The sequence below is a fragment of the Marmota flaviventris genome, chromosome 2 (assembly GCF_047511675.1).
Source record: "Marmota flaviventris isolate mMarFla1 chromosome 2, mMarFla1.hap1, whole genome shotgun sequence".
NCBI lineage: Eukaryota > Metazoa > Chordata > Mammalia > Rodentia > Sciuridae > Marmota > Marmota flaviventris.
The window spans coordinates 153,781,599-153,805,013 of record NC_092499.1 but is presented as its reverse complement, the minus strand read 5'-3'; the positions used below and the strand labels follow the sequence as shown (position 1 = coordinate 153,805,013).

The 23,415-nt window shown below is 40.3% G+C and overlaps 1 protein-coding gene across 1 annotated transcript; it reads right to left on the bottom strand.

Moving 5' to 3' along the window:
- Nucleotides 1-8,282: 8,282 nt before the first annotated feature.
- Nucleotides 8,283-18,173, bottom strand: Nanp (N-acetylneuraminic acid phosphatase). Its single transcript, XM_027922032.2, has 2 exons — nucleotides 18,028-18,173; nucleotides 8,283-11,034 (listed from the first exon to the last, which is right to left on the bottom strand). The coding sequence occupies exons 1-2, from the start codon at nucleotides 18,115-18,117 to the stop codon at nucleotides 10,378-10,380; spliced, it is 747 nt and encodes a 248-aa protein (XP_027777833.1). The 5' UTR covers nucleotides 18,118-18,173; the 3' UTR covers nucleotides 8,283-10,377.
- Between the last annotated feature and the right edge of the window lie 5,242 nt (nucleotides 18,174-23,415).

Sequence of the window (23,415 nt, the reverse complement as noted above, 5' to 3'; positions counted from 1 at the left end):
ACCACTGCAGAATTTAATTGAGAAATTAAAAATTGATATTCTTGCTATGGGATTTATTTTTTATCCTGACATTCTCTCATTTAGAATAAAATTCCCTTCAAAAGTAGGTATGAAGATTCCAGAACCCTGGTTTAGTTCTGGCTCCAAAAGAGGATTTATATCATACCATAGTGAGGTAAAGGACCCAGATGCAAGGGTCCACTGGACAGAACACACAGAGGTAGTTCAGGACCATTGGGATATTGTCTTAGCTAGGAATGCCTGGGAGCCTGAATTGCATGCATACATGCAAGCTTTGAAATGCAAAGTTTATGTACACCCACTAAGAACACATGTAAAACCTTCCACATTTCATTTTTTTTTAAGCATGAGGTACCATGAGGTATCCTATATTCTTTGAACCTATGAGCTGCATAAGAGCAGGGCTTGGCCTCTTTGTTTTCTGCTAGCGACTTGATGCTTAAGAACACCTTACTACACACACACACCCCAACATATAGGTATATGTGTACTGCTCAAATATTTGTTGACTGAATGATAAAATAGAGCCAGGCCCTAGGAAGGCATTCCAGCTGTTATCTCTTGTATTAGTCAGCTCACGCTGCCATTAGCATACACAGACAGGGAGGCCACAAGTCCAAGATCAAGGTGTGGCAGGGCTGGTTTCTCTGAAGCCTCTCTCCTGGGCCTACAGACAGTTACCTCCCCGCTCTTTCTGCACATAGTAGTGGTTACCAAATAAGAATGACATGATTCCCTAGTCAGCATCTTAGGGGAGATTGCCAGCCTGTCTAGCTATTTCTCTCTCTCACAAGGCTGATTTTTTTTTTCTTCTTCTCAGTAGTGGGGATTATATCCAGGGGTGCTTTACCATTGAGCTACATCTCCAGTCCTTTTTATTTTTTATTTTTTTGAGACAGGGTCTCACTAAGTTACAGAGGCTGGCCTCAAACTCGTGATCCTCTTGCTTCAGCCCTCCTGGCCTGGGATTACAAACATGTGCTACTGTGTCCTGCTCTTAGTCAGTCATATTTTAACCCAATAAAGGAACCATCTGTCCTTCATGTTGTTCTTATTTAGCTACTATCTCACACACACATGTACACACACACCTTGTTAATACAATATCACTGTACACCATCCATCCACACACATATACATTCTGTGCACACATACAACCCCCACATTACTGCTTACATACACTCACTAAGAACACATGTACAAACCTTCCATATTTCATACACACCTACTACATGTAATCCTGTTATACAAACAGCCTTCTCAGCACACATATACCTACTACTTACACATTCTATATTTATTATAAATAAAAACATATCTTGCCAAAAATCATACGGCTACAAATCCCTACACATAACATTTTCACTATACACACACTCTACCATCACAGAGTTCCACTGTTTCCCAGTACATACATACCTCATTATTCATAAAACGTATTCATCACACATGCACATTCCCCACAAAGACCTCCTTCTATATACACAAATCCCCCATTGATTCATTTGTACTACACACAGCTGCACTATATATACATAGCATGATACTCATATACACTGAAAGCCACTAAACAAATGTCACTACATATACACATGCTCACCACTATATATACCCCACCACTCACACATGCAAGTGCACAACAGCCTACTACACCCACATTCCCCAAACACATTCTCTTGAACTTAGCCACACAACTATATTCTTGCTCCTTGCCACTCATTCACACATACACCTCATCCTTCAAAACACAAGCATGCATCCTACTACTCACAGACCTCTCTATGTGTGTGTGTGTATATATCACTACAACATATATGCACACAGATACTATGCAATTCATAACTTGTTTCCTATAGGCACACCTCTACACACACATGCTTTCACTTCACTCCACTATTCATACACATCCATACCCACACTTGCTCACACATGTGATTGTGCACATAAAACCACAAACACATGCACAAAAAGGTTTGCTGCTCCTTTTCTAAAACGTTGATAGTGGTTTTCTCCACTCCTAAGCCTCCTCTTCACAGTCTTTTTTTTTTTTTTTTTTTTTTAAGATTCTGGGGATTGAACCCAGAGGTGCTCTACCACTGAAGTATATCACCAATGCTTTTCATTTTATTTTGAGACAAGGTCTTTCTAAGTTGTCCAGATTGGCCTTGAACTTGTAATCCCTCTGCCTCAGCTTTCTGAGTAGCTGGAATTACAGGCATCTGCCTCTGTCCTGGTCTCACAGACTGCTTTATTTATTTATTGTTTTACATTACTTTAATTTAAAAGTTTAGTAATTATAACTTTTGTTTTAGTTATGCATGCCAGTAATATTTTGACATATCTGTACAAACATGCAGTATATCTTTTTATTTTTTAATTATTTTTTGTTTTATGATACTGGGGATTGAACCCAAGGACACTTAATCACTGAGCCAGATTCCCAGCCCTTCATATTTTATTTATGGTGGCTCAGCGGTAGAGTGCTTACTTAGCACGTGTGAGGCTCTGGGTTTGATCCTCAGTACTACATATAAAATAATTAAAATAAAGGTATTGTGTCCAACTATAACTAAAAAAATAATAAATATATTTTTAAAATATTTTATTTAGAGACGGAGCACTTACTGAGTTGTTTAGGGCCTTGCTAAGTTGCTGAGGCTGGCTTTGAACTTGCTATTCACCTGCCTCAGTCTCCTGAGCTGCTCGGATTACAGGTGTGTGCTACCACACCTAGAAAAGAGTACATCTTATTCTATACATCCCAGTACATCCCAGTTTTGTGGTTGTATGTAATGTGGAGATTCACTGTGGTATATTTATATATGTACACAGGAAAGTTATGTCAGATTCATTCTACTCACATTCTGCTTTTGACAGTCCATCCTACCTGTCCAAATTTTATTTCTTATCATCTCCTACTTAGATCCTTTTATTCAACCAGGCTGGTGACTTTCCTGCTTTGGAGACTGTAAATTTCTGATTGCTTAGGACTCACTGCCTGACACTCAATGAATTTGTGTTGAACTGAACTAATTCTCTGGAAATATGCTGTCCCTTCTTTGCCCACATAAAATGTTTCACTCCTTTCAAGCCCCTGAACCGTAGCTCCCTTATTTGGCAATCTTTTAAGAAGAGTTTATCTGTGTTGTACCATATTTCTTCTTGCTGTGTACCAGGATGTCAGAATTGACACTTTGACCTAAGTCAGTAGTTATCATATACTGAAGTGTGAGTTTCATTGGAGTTTTCAAAGTAGCTAATAAGAGCCTGTTTCCTGACACTTGAACTCCCCCACCCAAGTGAAGAATATGAATTGAGAAAGTGGAGATGGAAATGGAAGGGGGTTTATGGGATTTGGGTTTTGCTGCAGTCTGGCTGGGCACAAAATCACGAGCCACCACACAGCTTGTAGATTCAAACAGCAACTCTTTATTCCCGAACTCACACCAGCCGTCTACAATCACGTTCTGGGGAAATCCACGTTCTCTGCCCAAATCCACCCCCACTGGGCTTCTGTCTCCCAAAAAATACTGTCTGAATCCCGTGAGAACTCAAGGGGAACTCAGGCAGCAGGATACGCCCTATTCCCAGCAGGAATAACCTTAAACCTGGATTGTCCTAAACCGGGAACGCCCTAAACCCGGATTATCCTAAACCGGGAACACCCCAAACCCGGATCCGCCCTGGTCCTTGAGCAAGGTCACATACATGCAATGTCACTGCAAAATGTCCTATTTCCACGAGTCCTTCCACTAAGCAACATGGGGTACGCTGGCAAGGAAATTGTCATACCTACTTGGCTAATGGCTCCCAGCATCTCCCCCCTTCTGATTAATTAAACAACAAGCAATGTGGCTTAAGGACCGTGCCTGGTAGGTTGTCCAATTCAACATATGGTTCTTACCCGTCATCGGAAAACTGACCTTTAGGCGTCAGCCTCCTGTCTTAGGTTGATACCACAGCAATTGGATCATACCCGTCACTGACTACCGGTCCAGCATACAGCCATACTTGTGGATAGGTCTATGCACCAGTGGGGGGGTGTGAGGTTCTTTGCCTCACCTCTGTTGGCCCCCAAATTTGCCCTTGGTGCCAGTGGGGGAGTGAGGTTAATGTGGCTTAGATTTTGTTTAAATCGCTTCAATGTTAGTTTACATGGCTGCCCTTCAACCAAAGGCTTTTTTTTTAAACTCCATTGAGAAGCTTTGTCTCAATCTGCCATGTACAAATACCTTTTTCTTCTTTCTTCCTTTCTCAAGCTTTTAAATTAAGTCTAGTTTCCTCAAAATCTTTTTAAATGGCATTTTACAACTTTTTACTTTACCACACAGAGATTATCTCATCTAGAAACATTTCTTTTTCCTTTAACCTTTTATATTAAAATATATTTCCACATCTTGAATCTTTTTCTATCTCTTTTTTAACCGTTAACCCTTTTTATAAATTCACATTTTGAAACAACTCTTATAAAATTTTTGATTTAGACAAATTACTCCACTTTAATAAAATGAAAGACTTTCATGTTTTTTATGATACTATAATAGTATAATTGAAACCCAACTGAAACTTCTTATACTCTTTGTATATAAATTACACATGATAGAATCTTAACACTTAGTAACCTTGTTTCAGCAAAGACATAGACCAAAGCAATATTAAACCTTTTTTCCATTCACCAATTTATGAAAACACACATAATGTTTAAATATATTACCTTATGGAACTTAATAAGTAAGAGTACTTGATTTTATATTTAGTGGTTGATAATTTAAACACTTTACCTTTGTAAATTAATCAGATGTCTGTAAAAAACAAGATCTTAGACAATTGTAGTAAACAGAACTAGCCATCTCTTTCTTGAAGAAAAATCCTTCTACAGGATACCATGATGGTCCCATTGATATACTTAATAACTCGTCTTTAAAAAGCCATGGGCTACATTTTTGTATTGTATCAACATATGCCCTAATTGTTCTTGGTCTCACTGGGGTGCCTCCTTCCTCTAACAATTTCTCTTGCTCGGAGGCGAACAACTTCAAACCTTGAGTCAACCATTTTCCCCAGTTTGCCTGAGAAAGTTCTAGGAACAGGCAACTTGAAATAAAAACAAAATAAATCAAAACGAGAACACATTGTTTTTTGAATTGGTCACCCATTCTTTCGCTCTTCCTCAGGGGCGAGCAATTTCACTTACCTCCAAGCTTTAGACGTTCCCCGCACGGACGCCAAATGCCGCAGTCTGGCTGGGCACAAAATCACGAGCCACCACACAGCTTGTAGATTCAAACAGCAACTCTTTATTCCCGAACTTACACCAGCCGTCTACAATCACGTTCTGGGGAAATCCACGTTCTCTGCCCAAATCCACCCCCACTGGGCTTCTGTCTCCCAAAACATACTGTCTGAATCCCGTGAGAACTCAAGGGGAACTCAGGCAGCAGGATACACCCTATTCCCAGCAGGAATAACCTTAAACCTGGATTGTCCTAAACCGGGAACGCCCTAAACCCGGATTATCCTAAACCGGGAACACCCTAAACCCGGATCCGCCCTGGTCCTTGAGCAAAGTCACCTACATGCAATGTCACTGCAAAATGTCCTATTTCCACGAGTCCTTCCACTAAGCAACATGGGGTACGCTGGCAAGGAAATTGTCATACCTACTTGGCTAATGGCTCCCAGCAGGGTTTTTTGTTTGTTTTGGTGCTGGGGATGGAACCCAGGGATTTGTGCATGCTAGGCAAGCCTTCTACCATTGAGTTATGCCTCAGCCCTGTGGGATTTCTTTGGAGAGAGCTACTAAAACCTGAGTTCTATTCCCTCTGGGTGTGAACTGTCTTCTCCACAAAACTAGAGAGTAGGATCCAGTGATAAAACTGAAAAGGAGGTTGACATGCTGTTGTAGAGCATGAGCATTCAAGGGGGCTATGGCAGGGGTGTAAAGGACAGTAGAGCATGTGGGATATATCTTTATTTTTATTAATAATGGGGCAAGAACTTGGGATAGAGGCTGACCTGGAGCCATTTAGAACCCTTCCTAGGAGGACTGCCTGGGAGACAGGGAATCCACTGGTAAGGGCCAGTGGTAGAAGACCTTCCCAAGAGCCAGGACTGGAAGAAAACTCCCTGGAGAAGAGGAACAAAACTAGTTTATCAGGAGGGGTCCAGAAAGGGGTACTAAAGAGCCCCCCAAATGCCTACAAGGTGTGCAGGTCAGGCCTGGAGGCAATGCAGCCAACCATGACAAGTGCAGGTTCTAACCAACTCAGAACTTTCTCCCCACTTCCACCACATGCAAGGAGATTACCATGGGAGAAAAACTCACAAGGAGATCCCAATAGCACAGGCCTTGTGATGAGCCAGGCAGAATGCTGGGCTGGTCTATTCTTGGACAAAGATTAGAATGTGGGTAGATTCACTGGGCTGGACTCTTTTGCTTCCGAATTAAGACTGTTTGTGATTTAGTGATCACAAGTCTATAGTTCTAGGAATGAGCAGAAAAGCCTGGAGTTTGGAAGAAATCTTCCCCCACTACGTAGATGTTAAAGGAACAATAGTTCATTTTAGTTAAATTCCAGTACCATCCTTGTTTAGCACCCTGGTTGAACTTGTAATTCCTGTGAAGTTGTTCTCTAGTTCTTACCTATGTCCCAAATGTGATCCTCAGATTTAAAAAAAAAAAAATCTACCACATGTGCTAGGTTGAGCACATAATTTGATAGACCTGGGCAGAGTAGGATGGGGCATGGTTCAGACTTTACCACTGTGGACCTAATGTGAGCCATTTCATCAAGCAGGGTTTTCATTTTCTCATTTGCACAATGAAGCTGTTAGAAATTTTCTAAAAACCCCTTGAGCTAATATTTTTAGTCAATACAAAGCCTGTAGATGGGTGCCAAGCCTAAATATGCACCGGGTATTATCTACTCTTTCCAACTCTGGCTTCATGGTGTTTGTTAATCATTGAAGGAGTGAAGCCACTGACCTTCCACAAAATTTGGTCATTCCCAGGAGTTAAATATAACAATAACTTTGCTTTTGTTAATATATTTTCGTGATGCTGGGGATTGAATCCAGGATCTTGTGCAAGCTAAGCAAATACTCTACCAGAGCTACAACCCCAGGCTTAGAGCTATTTTTAGAGAAGCAGAGTCAATATTTCTATGACATCTCCTGGATACTGAGTGAAGTTCTGTGAATTTTTAGAGTATTTTATTAACTTATTATACTTTGTTACATTTTTGAGCAGACTTCAAGGTTGGTAGCTTTATCCTCACAAGGAGGTCCCAATAACACAGGACTTGTGGATGACATTCTTAATTATTAGGAGCTCAGCAAGTGTAATAATGGTGCTAGCAACCAAGAAATTAACAAGGCTTTTTTTTTTTTTTTTTGAGAGTTCTATAGATAGGCATGTATATTATATGTTGGGTGGGGAGTGGACTTGTGAAATATGCAAAAATTTTTGAGTGATGAATACATTTGGAGGAATGAAGATGAGTGGTTTTTCTGACTTCTCAGTGATTAAAAAAATCACTGATATTAAAAAGCAATGGAACTGTAGTACAATTCTATTGGACAAAAAAATGAGTTTAGTTGCTCATTTATCATAAATATTGATGACAATCTCAAAATATGTCAGAATGCAGCATGCTTCACTTGGTGAAAACATTTCCCTTCTTATCTTTCCTCATCTCTTTTGGGACTTTTCCTGTCTAAGAGGCCAAAGCAGGACCTGCCCTGTTTACAGGTGTAATTATTTTTCTTTGACTAGTTTTTGCATAATGCAAACCAAAGATTAATAAGTATCTACATATTATGTTTTGCTCCCTTGGGATGATCCTTACTGGAATCCAGCTGCCATGTTGAGAGGATGCCCAGGTTAGCCTCATGGAGAGGGTCCAGGTCCACTTCGAGAGTCAGGTTAATTCCAGCCACCCTGTCCAGCAGCCTCAGCTGAGCTCCTTCCTAGGTGACACCTAACATGAACTGCCAGCCTGAGTGCAGCCATTTGGATTTTTTTTTTTCCAAGTTCGAAAGTGATAAAGCTAACTGCTCCCCTACAACCAGATCTAGTTGCTGTGCACTAGTGGATGTGCATGTGAACTCAGAACACTTCCACCTGTTGATAGCCCAAGTTAGTGTCTACCCTAGGCCTCTGTACTTATAGTATTTGGAAAGCTCTGGACAACCGAGAATTTCTGGCTTTGTATGAGTGTGCCACTATAGGGAAACTATGAAAAAAAAAGGTAACAAAAAGCCACTGTTATATCATTGTTTAATTTTGAGGAATATTATCCTAAATCAAAACACTACTAATAAAATCATGGTTCCATTCCAATATTTTAAAATACTTTCTGTAACATTCCACCCACAAAATAGAAAACTACAAAGTTCTTCCCAGAGGAAGGGTGCAAATGGAATGTAAAATTGCACTGCTGTACTGCATAGCTTAATCCTTAATTTTCCCCCTAGATTCTTTTCTTTGTGATACTAGGTATTGAGCAGGGAACTCTACTATTGAGCTGTATGCCCAATCCTTTTTGAGACAGTTCTAACTAGAATTGCCCAACATGACCTCAAAACTTGTGATCCTCCTGTCTCAGCCTTCCCAGTAGCTGGGATTATAAGTATGAATCATTGTGCCCAGTCCCCACTGGGTAATTTTTCAATAATTGCTCACATAATGTTCTATGAGCTATCTTGTTGAGACTGGCTAGCATAATGTATGAGTGATGAATCAGTAATGGATGTGACACTGTCCACATCCACCCTGTGGGCTAGTATGAGCCTTAGTACTACACATCAATCAATATATTAGAGAAATCATGCACATAATTGTTTTTTTCAAAAGCCTCCAAACTTACCAACTTCTAATAGCTAAAATTTAATCAAGGTCAGATGGTGGCATATTGGAAATACAAACATACCCTGTTTAGATGTTTAGCTTCATAGCAACAGCACCCTGGGACAATCAAGAGTCTTAAGTAAACACAAAAGGACATTTGTACAAGGCAGAAAATTTGGTTCTCAGTAGCAGACAAAAAATAATTGCCTTTTAGGTTCTCAGGTATAATAAAAAACTCAATTATCCATCTTTGAGTTACAGTTTTGCAAATCCCAATATACCACCTAGTATTTTACATTAGTACTTTTAGTTTTTTTTTTTTTTTTCGTATTACCAAAAACGATCCTAATATTTCCTTTATTAACCACTCTTTTCTTTACCACTTCAGTACAAGTTTAGTTAGTGGAATTACAAGACTGTCTAGTCTCATGGCTTAGGAAAATTTTCTAGTTTCCAGCTGATATATTGCCATGGAACTATGAATTAATAGGATCCAAGTGAACCCTGAATTAGATACAAAAATTTGCAAAACAGTGATTATTTCTGAAAATGTGAATAACAGACTTAAGGCAGATGGTAACTTTAAGAGTCACTCAAGTATTAAAATGGCACCCTGGAAGTAGTTTAGAGCAAAACCTTATTTTCTACTAGTTTCAGCATATGTGTGAAATCAGTAAATAGAGAACAGATGGGGGCAGGGAAACTACCTGGTTAGGCCACATGAAGGTAATTTTCCCCTTACAGATCCACAGGAGGAAAAATGACTTTTGTTGCCATGTGACTTGCACCTATCCCCAGCAAGTTGAGTCCCCTCAATTCCACTGTGTGCCTGGAACAACAGTAAAAGTAGATCTATAAGCAGTAAAGACTACAAGGAAGTTAATAAGCTTGCTTTAAATTGGCATGTGAAATTGGCATGGAAAAAGAGCACCACATGTTGATTTTAGCAGTTTTTTTTTTTTTTAAACTGGAGCTGTCATGTACACACCACAGAAAAACAAGCCCCAAAAATTTCATGCAGAAAAATTAGATTCATAATAGAAAATACACACCCAGAAGAAGCAAAAATATGACTTATTTAAAAAATAGCAGAATAATTTCACTGTGAAATGCCTTGATCTGCATGACTTAACACTTCATATGAATCAGATTCAATCACTCTAATAAATCTCTATTATACATGTTTTGGAATATCTATTTTTTAAAAAATATCTATTTTTAGGTCATATAAGCTGCATTTGTGTATCCATGCATAAGCTATCATGGAACCAAGATACTAAAACATTAATAATTTTTAAAAAATCTCAAGTTACGTACTAACAAATAATGTATTTCCTCAAGTTTTCTGGACTACATATTCCTGAAAATAACCTGTATTAATGCAACCTGCATTTTCGGATATAAATACAAGTCAATAGTTGGTTGTCAAAAGCAATAAAGTTGGGAGGACCTTCACAAAATGGTCATTAAATCTTAAGTTATTCTTAGAACTGAACGTAATATGTGCTTTAAGCTGACATATTGACTTTGTCATCTATATTTTGTAAGAGAGCAGGTAATTCTAGTACAGAAGAAACTATATAGTGTGGAATGGGGGATGATGTCAGTGGTGCTATTCCATTTTTGTTTATCCAGATTGTTGCTTTCAGTCCTGCATTGAGGCCTCCTTGTATATCAGTTTCTAATGTGTCACCAACCATCACACAGTCCCCAGGCTGTACTCCAAGGAGATCACAGCAATGATAAAATATGGAAGGTGCAGGTTTCTCCTCTTTCTGTTCTCCACCTACAACAATAGCATCAAAGTAGGACTGACAGGCACAGGCATCGATCTTCTCTCTCTGTGTTTGTCTGTCACCATTTGTTAACAAGAGAAGGCGGACCTCCTTGCGAAGTTCAGTGAGCATGGCTTTGATGTCTTCTGCTAGGGTCATATGCTGTAAACGGGTAGATTTCCACAGGAAATAACATTCTTCAGCCAATTTCCTATTGTTTGCGCCACCTTTTGTTTCCTGGATTGCTTCTTCCCAGTGTGAAGTCCTCAGATCTGTAATGCATGTACTATAAGGATGAAAACATTCCTTGCTGAGTTTAACTTGAACTTTGTCACAGATGATTTCAGCCTCTTCTTTATAATGGTATTTTGACTTTAAGAGCTTTATTACCTAAACAAAGGAAAATAACTCCATTAATACACTTTGTAACAGTAATGTCCTTAGAAGTTGTGGTCCTATAGTGGCTGAGTCTGAAGCAGCTCCATTACCGCACCATTTCTGGTGGAGTTGACCTTAGTTTTTTAAAGACATCAAATAGTGAGGACCTCTTATCTCTCCAGACAACTAATTCTCTGTCTTTATGTGTGTGGCATACATAGCAGAAAGATAAGCATGTGGCTTTGGAAATAGGCAAATATGGGTCTGAATCCCAGTTTGGGCAAAATTTTTTCTTTTGGTACCAGGGATTGAACCCAGGGGTGCTTAACCACTGAGCAACATCCCCAGTCTTTTAAAAAATTTTTTATTTTGAGATAGGATCTTGCAAATAGGCTTTGGGCCTTGCTAAGTTGCAATGGCTGGAACCTGAATTTGTGATCCCCTTGTCTTAGTCTCCTCAAGCTGCTGGAATTACAGGTGTGTGCCACCACGCCCAACTTAGGTGAGTTTTTAACAGTTCTAAACTTCCACTGCTTCATCTTGAAAAGATATAACCTTAAAAAAATTTCCATTCTAAGATTTTTTCACACACAGCCTTCATTTATTTTGCAATTTTAAGTCCATCACCTTTCATTTTGGTCACAACAACGGGAAAATAAAACTTGTGCTTATTTTCTGACAAGCATTGTTTAGATTCTTCCCAGAAAAACTAATGCTAGTTTGTCTAACTTTTTCTTATCTACAGCCATTTCATTTTTTTTCTCTTTTTTTGCAGTGTTGGGCATTGAATCCAATGCCTTGGTTATGACAAGCAAGTGCTCTACTACTAAGCTACAACCGCAAGCTTATTGCTCTATATTCTTATCTACTTGGACTATCTTTTAACATTTACTACGAACCCTAACATGGCAAACATTATTACTAAAGATACACATAACATTACTTCTATCCCTTTCTACAACTCTACAAGGGAATTCCCTTTTTAACATGAGGCAATGGAAGTGTAGAACTGTTAAAAAGTTGCCCAAGCTATATTAATCCACATTTACCTACTTCCAAAGCCCAAACACTAGCCTTGACATTATGTCTTAGACCCTGGAGACCAGCTCTCTTGTTCTGATATGGAAAAGCAGGCACACAATCACTGTAAATGCTGGGTTAAGTGCTGTGACAGTTGAGTGGACCAGCATGATGGGGGAAAAAATTGAACTAATTGTTAAGGGTAGTTGGATAAGTCTCGGCAGAGGAAGTCACATTTAAATGAAGGTGTTACCATGCAGATAAGGTAGTTATGGGAGAAGGATTCAAATCATTCTAGACAGAAGGAATGAGGCCAAGAGCTTGGATTTTTTTTTTTTTTGGTACCAGGAATTGAACCCAGAGGCGCTTAACCCCTGAGCCATATCCTCAGTCCTTTTTAATATTTTATTTAGAGACAGGATCTTGCTGAATTGCTTAGTGCCTTGCTCAGTTGTTGAGGCTCACTTTGAACTCACCATCCTCCTGCCTCAGTCTCCAGAGCTGCTGAGATTAGAGGCATGTGCCACTGTGTCTGGCTCAAACATTTTTTATCTAGAAAAGGCAAGCTGAGTTGAGCCAAAATGGGAGGTGTCTGAGGAAGGATGCTAAGAGACGAGGCTGTAGAGGCCATCTGAAACCATTTCATAAAAGGCCTAGAAACCCATGCTGTAGTGGATGCTGCCTAAAACTCCTTGGCACCTGCTGTTCCCATATATGCCAATGCCTTCATACTGCAAGTCTTCATGCTTCTTTGCTTACAGACTTTATTTGGCCTCAGACACATACATGTCCAGTCTGCAGCTGAAGAGTTGCCTTGGAGCAACCCTCAACCAAGGAGGGACTAAAATTGTTGGATAAATATCACTGCTTTTTTTTTCTTTCTTTTCTTTTTTTTTTTTTTTAAAGAGAGAGGGGGGGAGAATTTTTTAATATTTATTTTTTAGTTTTCAGCGGACACAACATCTTTGTTTGTATGTGGTGCTGAGGATCGAACCTGGGCTGCATGCATGCCAGGCGAACATGCTACTGCTTGAGCCACATTCCCCAGCCCCGTGCTTTTTTTTTCCCTTGGGAAGGACAACTGTATTCTGTATACTGCCTCCCAGACATCCCCCACTACTCACACAAATAGAAACCTGCTCATTAATCACCTGCATTAGAATCCTTTTCCTACCTGTCTTACTTTTCCACAGCCTTAGAGTGCTTCCTGGGATCAACTCCCAAATGAATACCTGCACCTGAAGTTCCTGTCTCAGGGTATGCCTCTGACAAAAGTTGACCATGCAGGGCAACTGGGGTGGGTGGTATCTTTGGAAATAAATGCAATGTACCTGGCTGGGATTAAAAAGTGTCTGCTGTGATGGGGTAGGTGTGTAGCTCAGTGGTAGAACATGTACCTAGAACGCATGAAGCCCTGGGTTTGATTCCCAACACTGCAAAAAATAAAAAACCAAACCAACCAAACAAAATCCAAGCAAAGCAGTCTAAAAAGTAAAAATGTATTATTCTAAACTACACAAGGAACAAGTGGCATGCTATTCACACCAGAAACCTGCTTCACCTATTGAAAAGGAAAAAAAGATAAAACATACATTGTTTTCCCCTCAAGCATATGAGAATCCTTTTTGACAAAGAAAAAAATTCAGACTATTTGGCTTATCAGAAAATGTTGCAGGTACGGTGGCACATGCCTGTAATCCCAGTAACTCAAGAGGCTGGGACAGGAGAATCAAGGACAGCCTTAGCAACTTAGCAAGGCCCTAAGTAACTTAGTGAGACTCTGTCTCAAATTAAAAAGTAAACAGAGCTCAGTGGTAAAGTGCCCTTGGGTTCATCCCTAATACCAAAACAAACAAACAAACAACCAGCCATAAGAGTTTTAGATGAAGGCAAAATACTTAAAAACTTTTGCTCTGTCAAGTTAAAATTTCAATCAAGCCTTTTCAACCTCTGTGATTATGTTACTATCTTTTCTAGAAAACATAACTTAATTACTCTTAAGCTATGATCAAAGGGCATTTTCTAGTTTTAGTACCCTTGCTTCACAGTGAAAGGACATAGGCTTCTAGGACTGCACAGTGTTAGAGAGCAAATGGCTGGTTCACAGCTAGATAACAGAGAGTTCTCAATAATAATCCAATTACCTGTCACTACAATTGGCAATGTGTAATCCACACTCTTTGGGGCTCTGAAAAAACAGAATTGGCTCACTTTAAAGGGAAGATATTTGTGAAGACATGGCATACTGCTCCCTGAGTTTCAAAATTTCTCCTATTACATCCTTTGCATTAAGTTTCTCATTAGTCACACACCATTGCTGTCACACAGCAACCACAGATTTGTTGGGGACAAGAGGAAGCATTTTAATAATGTTAATATCATTAGGGAACAGTTTATCATTTACATATTAGTTCAAATAGAACTAACACTTAAGTTTAATCAGTATACATTACAAACTCTCCTAGCACCTGTGTTGAGACTATGAATTTTGATTAAATTGGAGGTGGAGGAAAAGATTTTTAACTTGAAGGGATGAGGACATTTTATACATGGGGAAAGCAGATTTATAAAGGATTCAAATACAATGAGCCCATCAGGTACCTATTATGATAGTTGGGGGTTATTAGTTTATAGATTAAAATAAACTCATCCACTTCAAATCTCTAAGGCTGTCTTTCAGAATATGTATAAAAAGGAAATCTATTCTACTTCCTGCTCTCTGGATCTAGCACTAATATTATTATCATGAAAACTAGAGTTTAGCTAACTGTTATTTTATGTGAGGGGCTGGTTTGGGAACCACGTAACACTTGATATCATATGATTGGGCAAAAGTATTTTCTTAATACCAATTATTTGGATGTGAAGGGGCTGAATTTAAAAATAAACCAGGAGTGGTGGCACATGCCTGTAATCCAGTGGCTGGGGAGACTGAGCAGGAGGGCTGCTTGTTCAAAGCCAGCCTCATCAATTTAGCAAGGTGCTAAGCATTGAAGTGAGACCATGTCTGTAAGTAACATACAAAAAAGGGCTGGGGAGATGGCTCAGTGATCTAGTGCCCCCTGAATTCAATCCCTAGTATGTCCCCCCTTCCCCCACAAAATACACACCCACAAAGTATGACTATCTGCACACAGTCTTGCATTTCAAATAGACTTTCTGTTATTTCTAGTTTATAAGTCTTTGCTCACACAATATCTATCCAATGAGGCCAAATCTGACCAAACTATTTGAAATTGCAATTCATTTCCTCCTCCACTTTTTCTAATGCATCTATAAATATATTTATTATGTCTTCTGTCATATCACTTAAAAGTAAATTCACAAATACAAAAATTTTTCTGCTTTGTTTAAGTGAGAAACTACATTTCTGTATAAGCCTTCTTCTTGGGTATTGACACTGAAAAACAGGTCTGAAGATGTTAAAAAAATATACCTTTCTCAGATGATTAAAAAAATATTTAAACTGACATATATAGTCAGTATATTACTTCTTCTCCCTAAGCCCAAGATAAAGACCAGACATTTCCCTGTTTTTTGATTCATAAATCATTTGTGATGATTTATGAAATCTGACATGGGTTACTTAAGAATAGATCAACACTTATGAGTAGTGATGTATCCTTGCATGATAGTTTTCACACCATTAAACTCTGCTTAATTAATAAGTTATTTATAAAGGGAGTGGTAACAGAACTAAGACTAGATCAAAATTTTTGTCCATCAACCCAATATTCATTCAACATTTACCATGAGTCAAACAAAGTTCACTATTTAGCTGTAGGCAACCTAAGCTGCAAAAATTAACAACATCTATTAATAGCTGCAGTAAGAGATATCTGAAAAACAAAATATGGTACTGATATACAAGTGAAAGTGACAGAGTAGGAAGAAATATAGTCTAATTTTTTTGTGTGTGTATGTGACAGAGTCTTACTATGTTGCCCAGGCTGGTCTCAAACTCCTGGACTAAATGATCCTCCTGCCTCAGTCACCTGAGTAGCTGGGACCACATGCATGTTCCACTGCATCTGGTTCTACTTCTAATTTTTGCTTTAGAAATCTCTGTGACAGGAACACGGAGGATCAACTAGATGTGGCCAGCCTGGAGACAAGATCACATCAACAGTCTAGATGAGAGATGAGTCTAGCTGTAACTAAAATAATGGCAAGGGGGATATGCATTGGGGTAGAAGTTAGGGTACATGGTGGTACAATTCACTGAGTAAAACACTGGATGCTCTGTACTTCCCATGCATTGTATTAAACTTACCTGACAGTTATTAATTCAAATATTTGATTTCAAAGCTTGAACTCTTGTCCTATTAGCAAAAACTGGCCTAAAACAAGAATTTAATTGCAACATACTGGTCTTAGCTTGTTAAGAACACATAGAAAAATATGTACTGTTGGGCTGGGGATGTGGCTCAAGCGGTAATGTGCTCGCCTGGCATGCGCGGGGCGCTGGGTTCCATCCTCAGCACCACATAAAATAAAATAAAGATGTTGTGTTCACTGAAAACTGAAAAATAAATATTAAAAAATTCTCTTCTCTCTCTCTCTTTAAAAAAATATGTACTGTTGGCACTTAGGATTACTGGAGGCAATATAGCACAGAGATGTGTCCTTGAGGTCAAGGTCAAAGGCATGAAGATGAAAGGAACAATAAATAGTATGGAAGGCCTCAATAAAGGCATTAAGATGGATTCAAAGGGCTAGGGATGTAGTATAGTGGTAGAGCATTTGTGTAGCATGTGCCAAGGCCATGGAGTAGATCCCTAGCACCATTAAACAAACAAACAAATAAAAAAATACATTCAAAATATCCAGTGACTCTGGCACTGTGGGGATAGGCCCAATTACCTGGCACATCTATTTCATTCTAGAGCTAGAGACAGAAGCTACCTTGCAATGGATTTAGGAATACATAGGAGACAGAGACAAGGAAATCAGGGGCATAGATTTCTCTAAAACCATGGCTGAGAGAGATAGGCAATATATACTATAGAAAGAGTCCAAGGGAGGTGTTCTTTTTCATTTTTTAAAAAAACACACAAAAAAGACTACGAACATGCAGCACGAGTGGAATGAACAAGGGGGTAAAAAAAGGATGAAGAAGCTGAAGATCCAGGGAGACGGAATCTACCTGATGAAGTATGAAGGACGGGACATTCAGAGTTGAAAGGATTGGCTTTTGAAAGTGGGTTTTTTCACATCTGATAATCCTTCGATTTCTCCTTGAAGCTGAAGGTAGAGGAAGGAAAGCAAGGGTGGATTAGGGGCTGGAAAACGCCGGGAAGGTCTGCAACAGCATTTGTAGGTACACGGAGAGGATGCTGCTGAGCAATACCTCACCGGGGCAGCACGGATTTTTGCAGTGTCTCCTTGGAAATCTGAGCAGATCAGGAAAGCCAGAAGCGAGTTCTGCAGAAAAAATTCTCAGATGCAGCTTCAAATCGGGGTTCACCTCTGATACTTACGTAACTTCTTGGGTCAAAAATTGGGGCTGCCTTCAATGATTCTCTTCTAAGTCCACTGAAGACGAAGTTGGGGGAAATGTCCCTCCCGCAAGACCCGCCACTAAGCTCAGATGCATGCGCGCATAGTCTGAACTGTCCAAACTCTACCTGGCTCAGCACGGGTGTACAGTGGCACGGTGACCATCTACCTGCGTTTGTGGGCGGTTCCACTATCGTGGCAGTTTTAAGGACATGCTTCCGGGTCCCCTGAGCAGGAACCGTCTGCAAGAAGCCAGTTCCCTGAGCCTATGGACTGGGGTCGGGGAAGGCAGTCCCCTCCCAGCCGAGACCCCCAGCCCGCTCGCCCTTTCCCAGGTCTTTCCAGCCCCCAGAGAGCTACTGAAGTCTCCAAGGACGAGTGCGGCCAGTGCTTCCTGGGTCTGGGAAGTGGGCACTGGGGGACCCGCGCAGTACGGGGTTGGGGCGTGCTGAGTCTGGAGAAGAGCCAAGGGAGCCGGGACGTTACCTCCAACATGCCTCTCTTGCTCGCCCCGGCCGTGTCGATGAGTGTGTTGTCCAGGTCAAAGAAAATAGCCCGCACGCGGGTCAGCCCCATAGCGCCGGCAGCCCAAGCCACGCGCCAAGTCTCCTTTGCCCGCGCAGGCGTGAGACGGACCGGTAAGGAAAGACATGGGCGGAGCCTTTAGGTCACCTGACCCTCCCGCTCTGCGCTGAGCCACAGCAATCGCCTGTAGTAGCCTCTGAAACTTCTGTGAGATGTCGCAATTTCTGAGCGTCAGAGAACGGCAAGATCCCGCGAGATTTCGAATTTAGGGTTTATAGCTTGGGCGTTAAGACTTCCACGTCACTGTGACGAGAAGCGCGGTTTTCGACATTTTGGTTTATTTTCGCTTGTCTGTTTTCTCGCTTTTGTGCCCCCTGTGCCAGGAGGACGTCTTAACTGCCCCGGAAAGGTTTTCTGCGCTGTCCAGCCCCCGGGAGGGAGACTGAGAAGCTGGCTTCTCTGTTGGGCGGCATGCTACTGTGCTGGGAGCCTCAGGCAGCTCCAAAATATTGGCGGTCCTTGATGACCCTAAGTCTGGGTGTAAGGGTCAGTCTTAGTGTCCTCGCTTCGTGGTTACAGAATGGGTAATTGTCAGCAGCAGGAGCTCAAGAGGAGTGCAAAGCTGTGACGGCCCTTGTTTTCAAATCTCACCGAACAGCTGGTTGTAGGCGCTGCTTTCTACTAGATCGGATCCCGGCCACATTGCACCTTGATGTCTACCTTACTCAGAATGGTAGCCTCATTATAGCTGAAGCCCGCACCAGCATATTTTTGAGCCTTTGGTTGACAACTGTGCCTGAAGATCTAGGGGGCACTGTAGTGTCTGCCTGAAGTTTTGCCCATCTTGATTGCTTTTCCTGAGATCTTGCATCTTAGGTTTCTCCATACCTTTCAATTGGATGGTTTTCTGGTATAACAAGAGGTTAAGGGACCCAGACAGTCTGTTAAATTCCCAGAAAGGCGAAATCAAGATTTGTCTTCTGGAAGTAGAACAAGATCTTGAAACCAGTTTCTAACTTTTTTGTCTTTCTTGGGTAACTTTTCTGAAGTTTGGATAATGCTGTTATCATCAGTGACTAGAAGTTATCAGGTAGATCAGGGCAACTAGGTAAATGAGGCCTGACCCACTGATTTTGTGAGCTAGGAGTGTTTTTACACTGTCAAATGATTGGGAAAAGAAATCAAAAAATGAGTATTTCCTGATAGGTGAAAATTACATGGTATTTAAGTTTTATTGTTCATAATTTGTGTGTGTTCAATTGAGTTTGGCCCAAATCATTCTCCCCAGAGTGGCTTCTATATATAGTGAACAGTATCTTATCTTGATATATAAACAAATTTTGTTACTAGGCAGTTGAGTCTCAGTTGATTAGCAGTGGGACCTCTGGCCAATCAAGTTTTTTTTTTTTCCTCTGTCATTTTCTTTTCACTTTAAACTATAAATATAGCTTATACGTGTGCAGTGGGGTATTCTATTTGGAACCAGCTTTCATCTGGAATGTTGCTTGGTCCTAGAACCTTTTTCATGCTGAAATAAGTTTAACTCATCTCAGGTTTTTAATAATTGGAATGCAACACATTTATTCTTATATTGTCTTTTACTGATTTTACTGTACAACAGTAGAGTTGAGTAGTCATAAGTATCATCATATGGTTGCAAGGCCTAAAATATTTATTGTTTAGTCTTTTGCAGAAAAATGTTGCCATTGAGATGGAGAAGAAATGTCTCTGAAGAAGGATCTGAGGAGTTCCCAGAGAGAAGGAGGAAATTGACTCTGGACCACTGGGGTTCTTGGTACATATAATAGAAAATAATTTAAACGTGTGTACGAGGGGGCAAAATTGCGACGCATGTAGTCGAGGGGAGATATAAAGAATGTCCACGTGCTTCTGCCCCTTTCAATGCTTTATTCCCTCAAATCACTCAATACAATTTCACTATAGATTCTTAATCAAGAAAACAATCCTTAATGCTAGGCACTGCAATAGACATAATCAATTCACAGCAAACAATTCTAGATTAATTCTAAGCATTGCAAAACACAGTTAATCACGACAGGCTAGTGACAGACATTTCCTCTGCATGCTAAGTTCAAATGTCAGATCAAAAGTCTTAAGGCTTTAAGTCCAGCAGATGCACACTCACTCAGACCATGGTGATCAGGTCTGGAACAAAGGCAGGCTTTTCCTGGCATGGAGTGGACACCCGGTTGAGGAGAGGGTCATAGGGAGAAGTTGTAGCTCTCATCAAGGTCCAGACAGACGGTAGAGTTTGAGAGTGGTGAGAATCATGCAAAGAATTAGGAAACGATGACAAGTGATGGGATATCAGTCCAGGTCCTCATCAGGCTCTCCAGCTTGAGTGCATCCTTATTTTGGCTGGCTGATCCCTGTTCATTAGCTCTATTATTTATATTAAATTTTGAGGCTTTCAACCCCCATTTCAATCCTTAACTACCACCGGATTTCTCCATGACATCATTTACCCTGGGATCAGAAACATCTGATCTCGTGGTCTCCACCCTGATCTTCTCGCTTTTCCCTTTTATTTGGTGAGGACAGCCTGCCAGAGGCTTCACTCTATTTATCTAGGTGAGGGGAAATAACTTGTTTGAGGCCATACTGGAGGGATTTGTTGGATGTGCCTGGTGAGACTGCAGGTTTCAAACTGGAGTTTTTAAAATGGAGTTGCTTAGGCTCAGGCCTAAGGCCATTCTCACAGTGTGCCAGTTAAAAACAAAAAGAGGTATATTGAAAGCAGAAGCACATTCAAAGAAGAATGTGAGCTGTCTCAAGGCTGAGAAACTTTGGGAGTAAGGCAAGTGTAGGTATTCTGACTGTGGAAATAGAGAAGTGTTCCCCCTGTGAGCAAACTCCCAAGGGGGTAGCTGGCACCCTGATTCCCACCATTGGAATGCCTAGCAGTTTCCCCCTGAGGCTCTTAAGATAACTATGCGGGGTGCACTACCTGGTTTCCATAGTAACATCCTTGGGTGTAAGAGGGTCTGTGTTTGTATTAACCTGGACCTTATCTCAGTTAGCTAGCACTCAGGGTTAAAGGAACTGATTAGAGTGTAGTCAGGTGTGATGGGTAATATGTAACTTTTTTTGAGTTAATAAACTTGGCAGGAGGGAGGGGCAGACACTTCACTTCTATCCTTCTTCATGACTTCACTCCTCTTTGCTCCACCTCTGCCCACTTATACTGTGTATCTGTGTCGTTCTTTTGTGCACCTCTTCAAAGCTAGTCTTCCACAGGTCGTTCCTTTACAGGCAAGGAAAACAGAAACAGGAACCCCTGGTGTGAGAATTAATGTTTATAAAGGGTCAGAATATATTAATTGGGTTATCTCCATGTTAATAGATATTCTTTCTACAGCAGCAGACTGTAATCAGTTTCTGTATTTGTGAAAACCACAGTTGAGATTTTATTGTTGCTGAGGAGAACTTCTGTTCTTCAAAAGCACACTCCTCTATTAGGTTACTTTGTTGATGTGCAGAGATAGCCTACCAAATGTGTTCATTTAGATTAGCAGTTAGCACAATTATGAATGCGTTATTTGGAGTTACTTTTGGTAGTTGCCTCAAATGTTAGAAAATTTAGGAAAAAATTGCTATGGACACATGAAACTTATAGGATTGGGACTGTTTTATTTTCTTATGTATCTATAGAATTTATTGATTTATTTACAACTCTAAGCTTAGGCAAGTTTTAACAGTCTGTATAATCAATCCTCTTCACAGGTGCTTATTTGACAGGTTTATTTTTTTGACAAGTCAGCTAATAGTATTCCATGACTAGTCCAATTTTCTGCTTGAAGGGAGATAATGGCCAGAATTCTTTCTAAATACACACATCTGGGGGCTGGGGCTGTAGATCAGTGGTAAAGTGCCTGCCTCACACATGTGAGGCACTGAATTCAATCCTCAGCACCACATAAAAATAAATAAAGATATTGTGCCCATCTACAACTAAAAAAATTTTTTTTAAAAATATACACATCTGGGCTGGGGCTGGGGCTCAGGTCACTTGTCTGGCATGTGTGAGGCACTGGGTTTGATTCTCAGCACCACGTAAAAACAAATAAAGGTCTATCAACAATGAAAAAATTAAAAAATATAAACATCTGGAGGCTTTGGGATATTGTAGTTAATATTTGTGGAATAATGAGATTTCCTGTAGTATTTTAAGGTAGTGAAATGGACAGACTTCTCATTTTGAATGGACCTCATGTTACTAAGTTCATTACTTAAACTTATCATTTTGTCAGATTAACAATAGTAATTAGAGGAGGTCTGTATAGGAAGCAAGTCTAACTAAAAGATTTGTAATTATGACACTAGACCTGGAAACAAAGTTAAAATAGAAACTGTAATGCTATCTTGTACCGCACTTTGTACTCTGCAGAATGGTACCATTGTTGTGCTAATGCTGATGGTCAGTGTTGAGCCTGTCCTTTCCTACCTTAGAGAAAGTCTCTTCTAACCCTTCCCATCCACCTTCAGTACGGTTCCATGACCCCAAGAGAGGTTTGTCTCTGGCTTAAAGTCCTCTCAGAGTGAGGCATTTGTAGTTTGATAAGAATGAAATAGAAGCAACAAGAAGAGAATCTTGGGCTCCCATATCTACTCAGCTACTGACAGCCATGTCCAGCCACACTGCTATTAACTTTAAATTAACTATCTCTACTTCCCTCTGTGGTCAACTCTCCATGTTCACTAGATCTCTACATTCCCTTAGAGACATCTTTTCAGCAATTCTCTCCTTCTCTGCTTTGCATCTTCACCATTTTTCCATCTACTAAATCCAGCTAGCTTTTCACTCACACTGCTCCTCTAAAATAAAATAACTTTTGTCAAGCCACCAGTGATGTTCATTGTGCAGTGTGATAGCCAGTTTTAGGCCTTTTCTTCCCTGCTCACTGATTACTCTTAATAATCTTTGGTAGTTCCTCCCCATCTCCCTGACTTCCCAATATTGGAGCATCCCAGGACTGCCTAACTACATTCATTCCCTTTGTTAGATGGCTACTCAGCCATGAATGGGTGAGCAGGGAAAACAAACAAACAAACAAAAAAACCATTAAAAGGTAACTGAAAACCACAGGAGCCTTATCTGACAGACAAAATATTATCTGAACTATTAGAAGATGGGAGTTTGGTATGTTAAAGCCTTCCCCAGCCTTTTAAACTACCAGTTTGTGGATCATGTTGTCATTATCACTTGTCTGGGACCTACCCTCATCACTGAAATTATGGCACAACTCCCATCACCCTGATAGTCAAAACATCAAGAGCCTCATAAAGAAAGCTTGATGGTGGCTATTCAGAGAGTAATAAATTGATGAA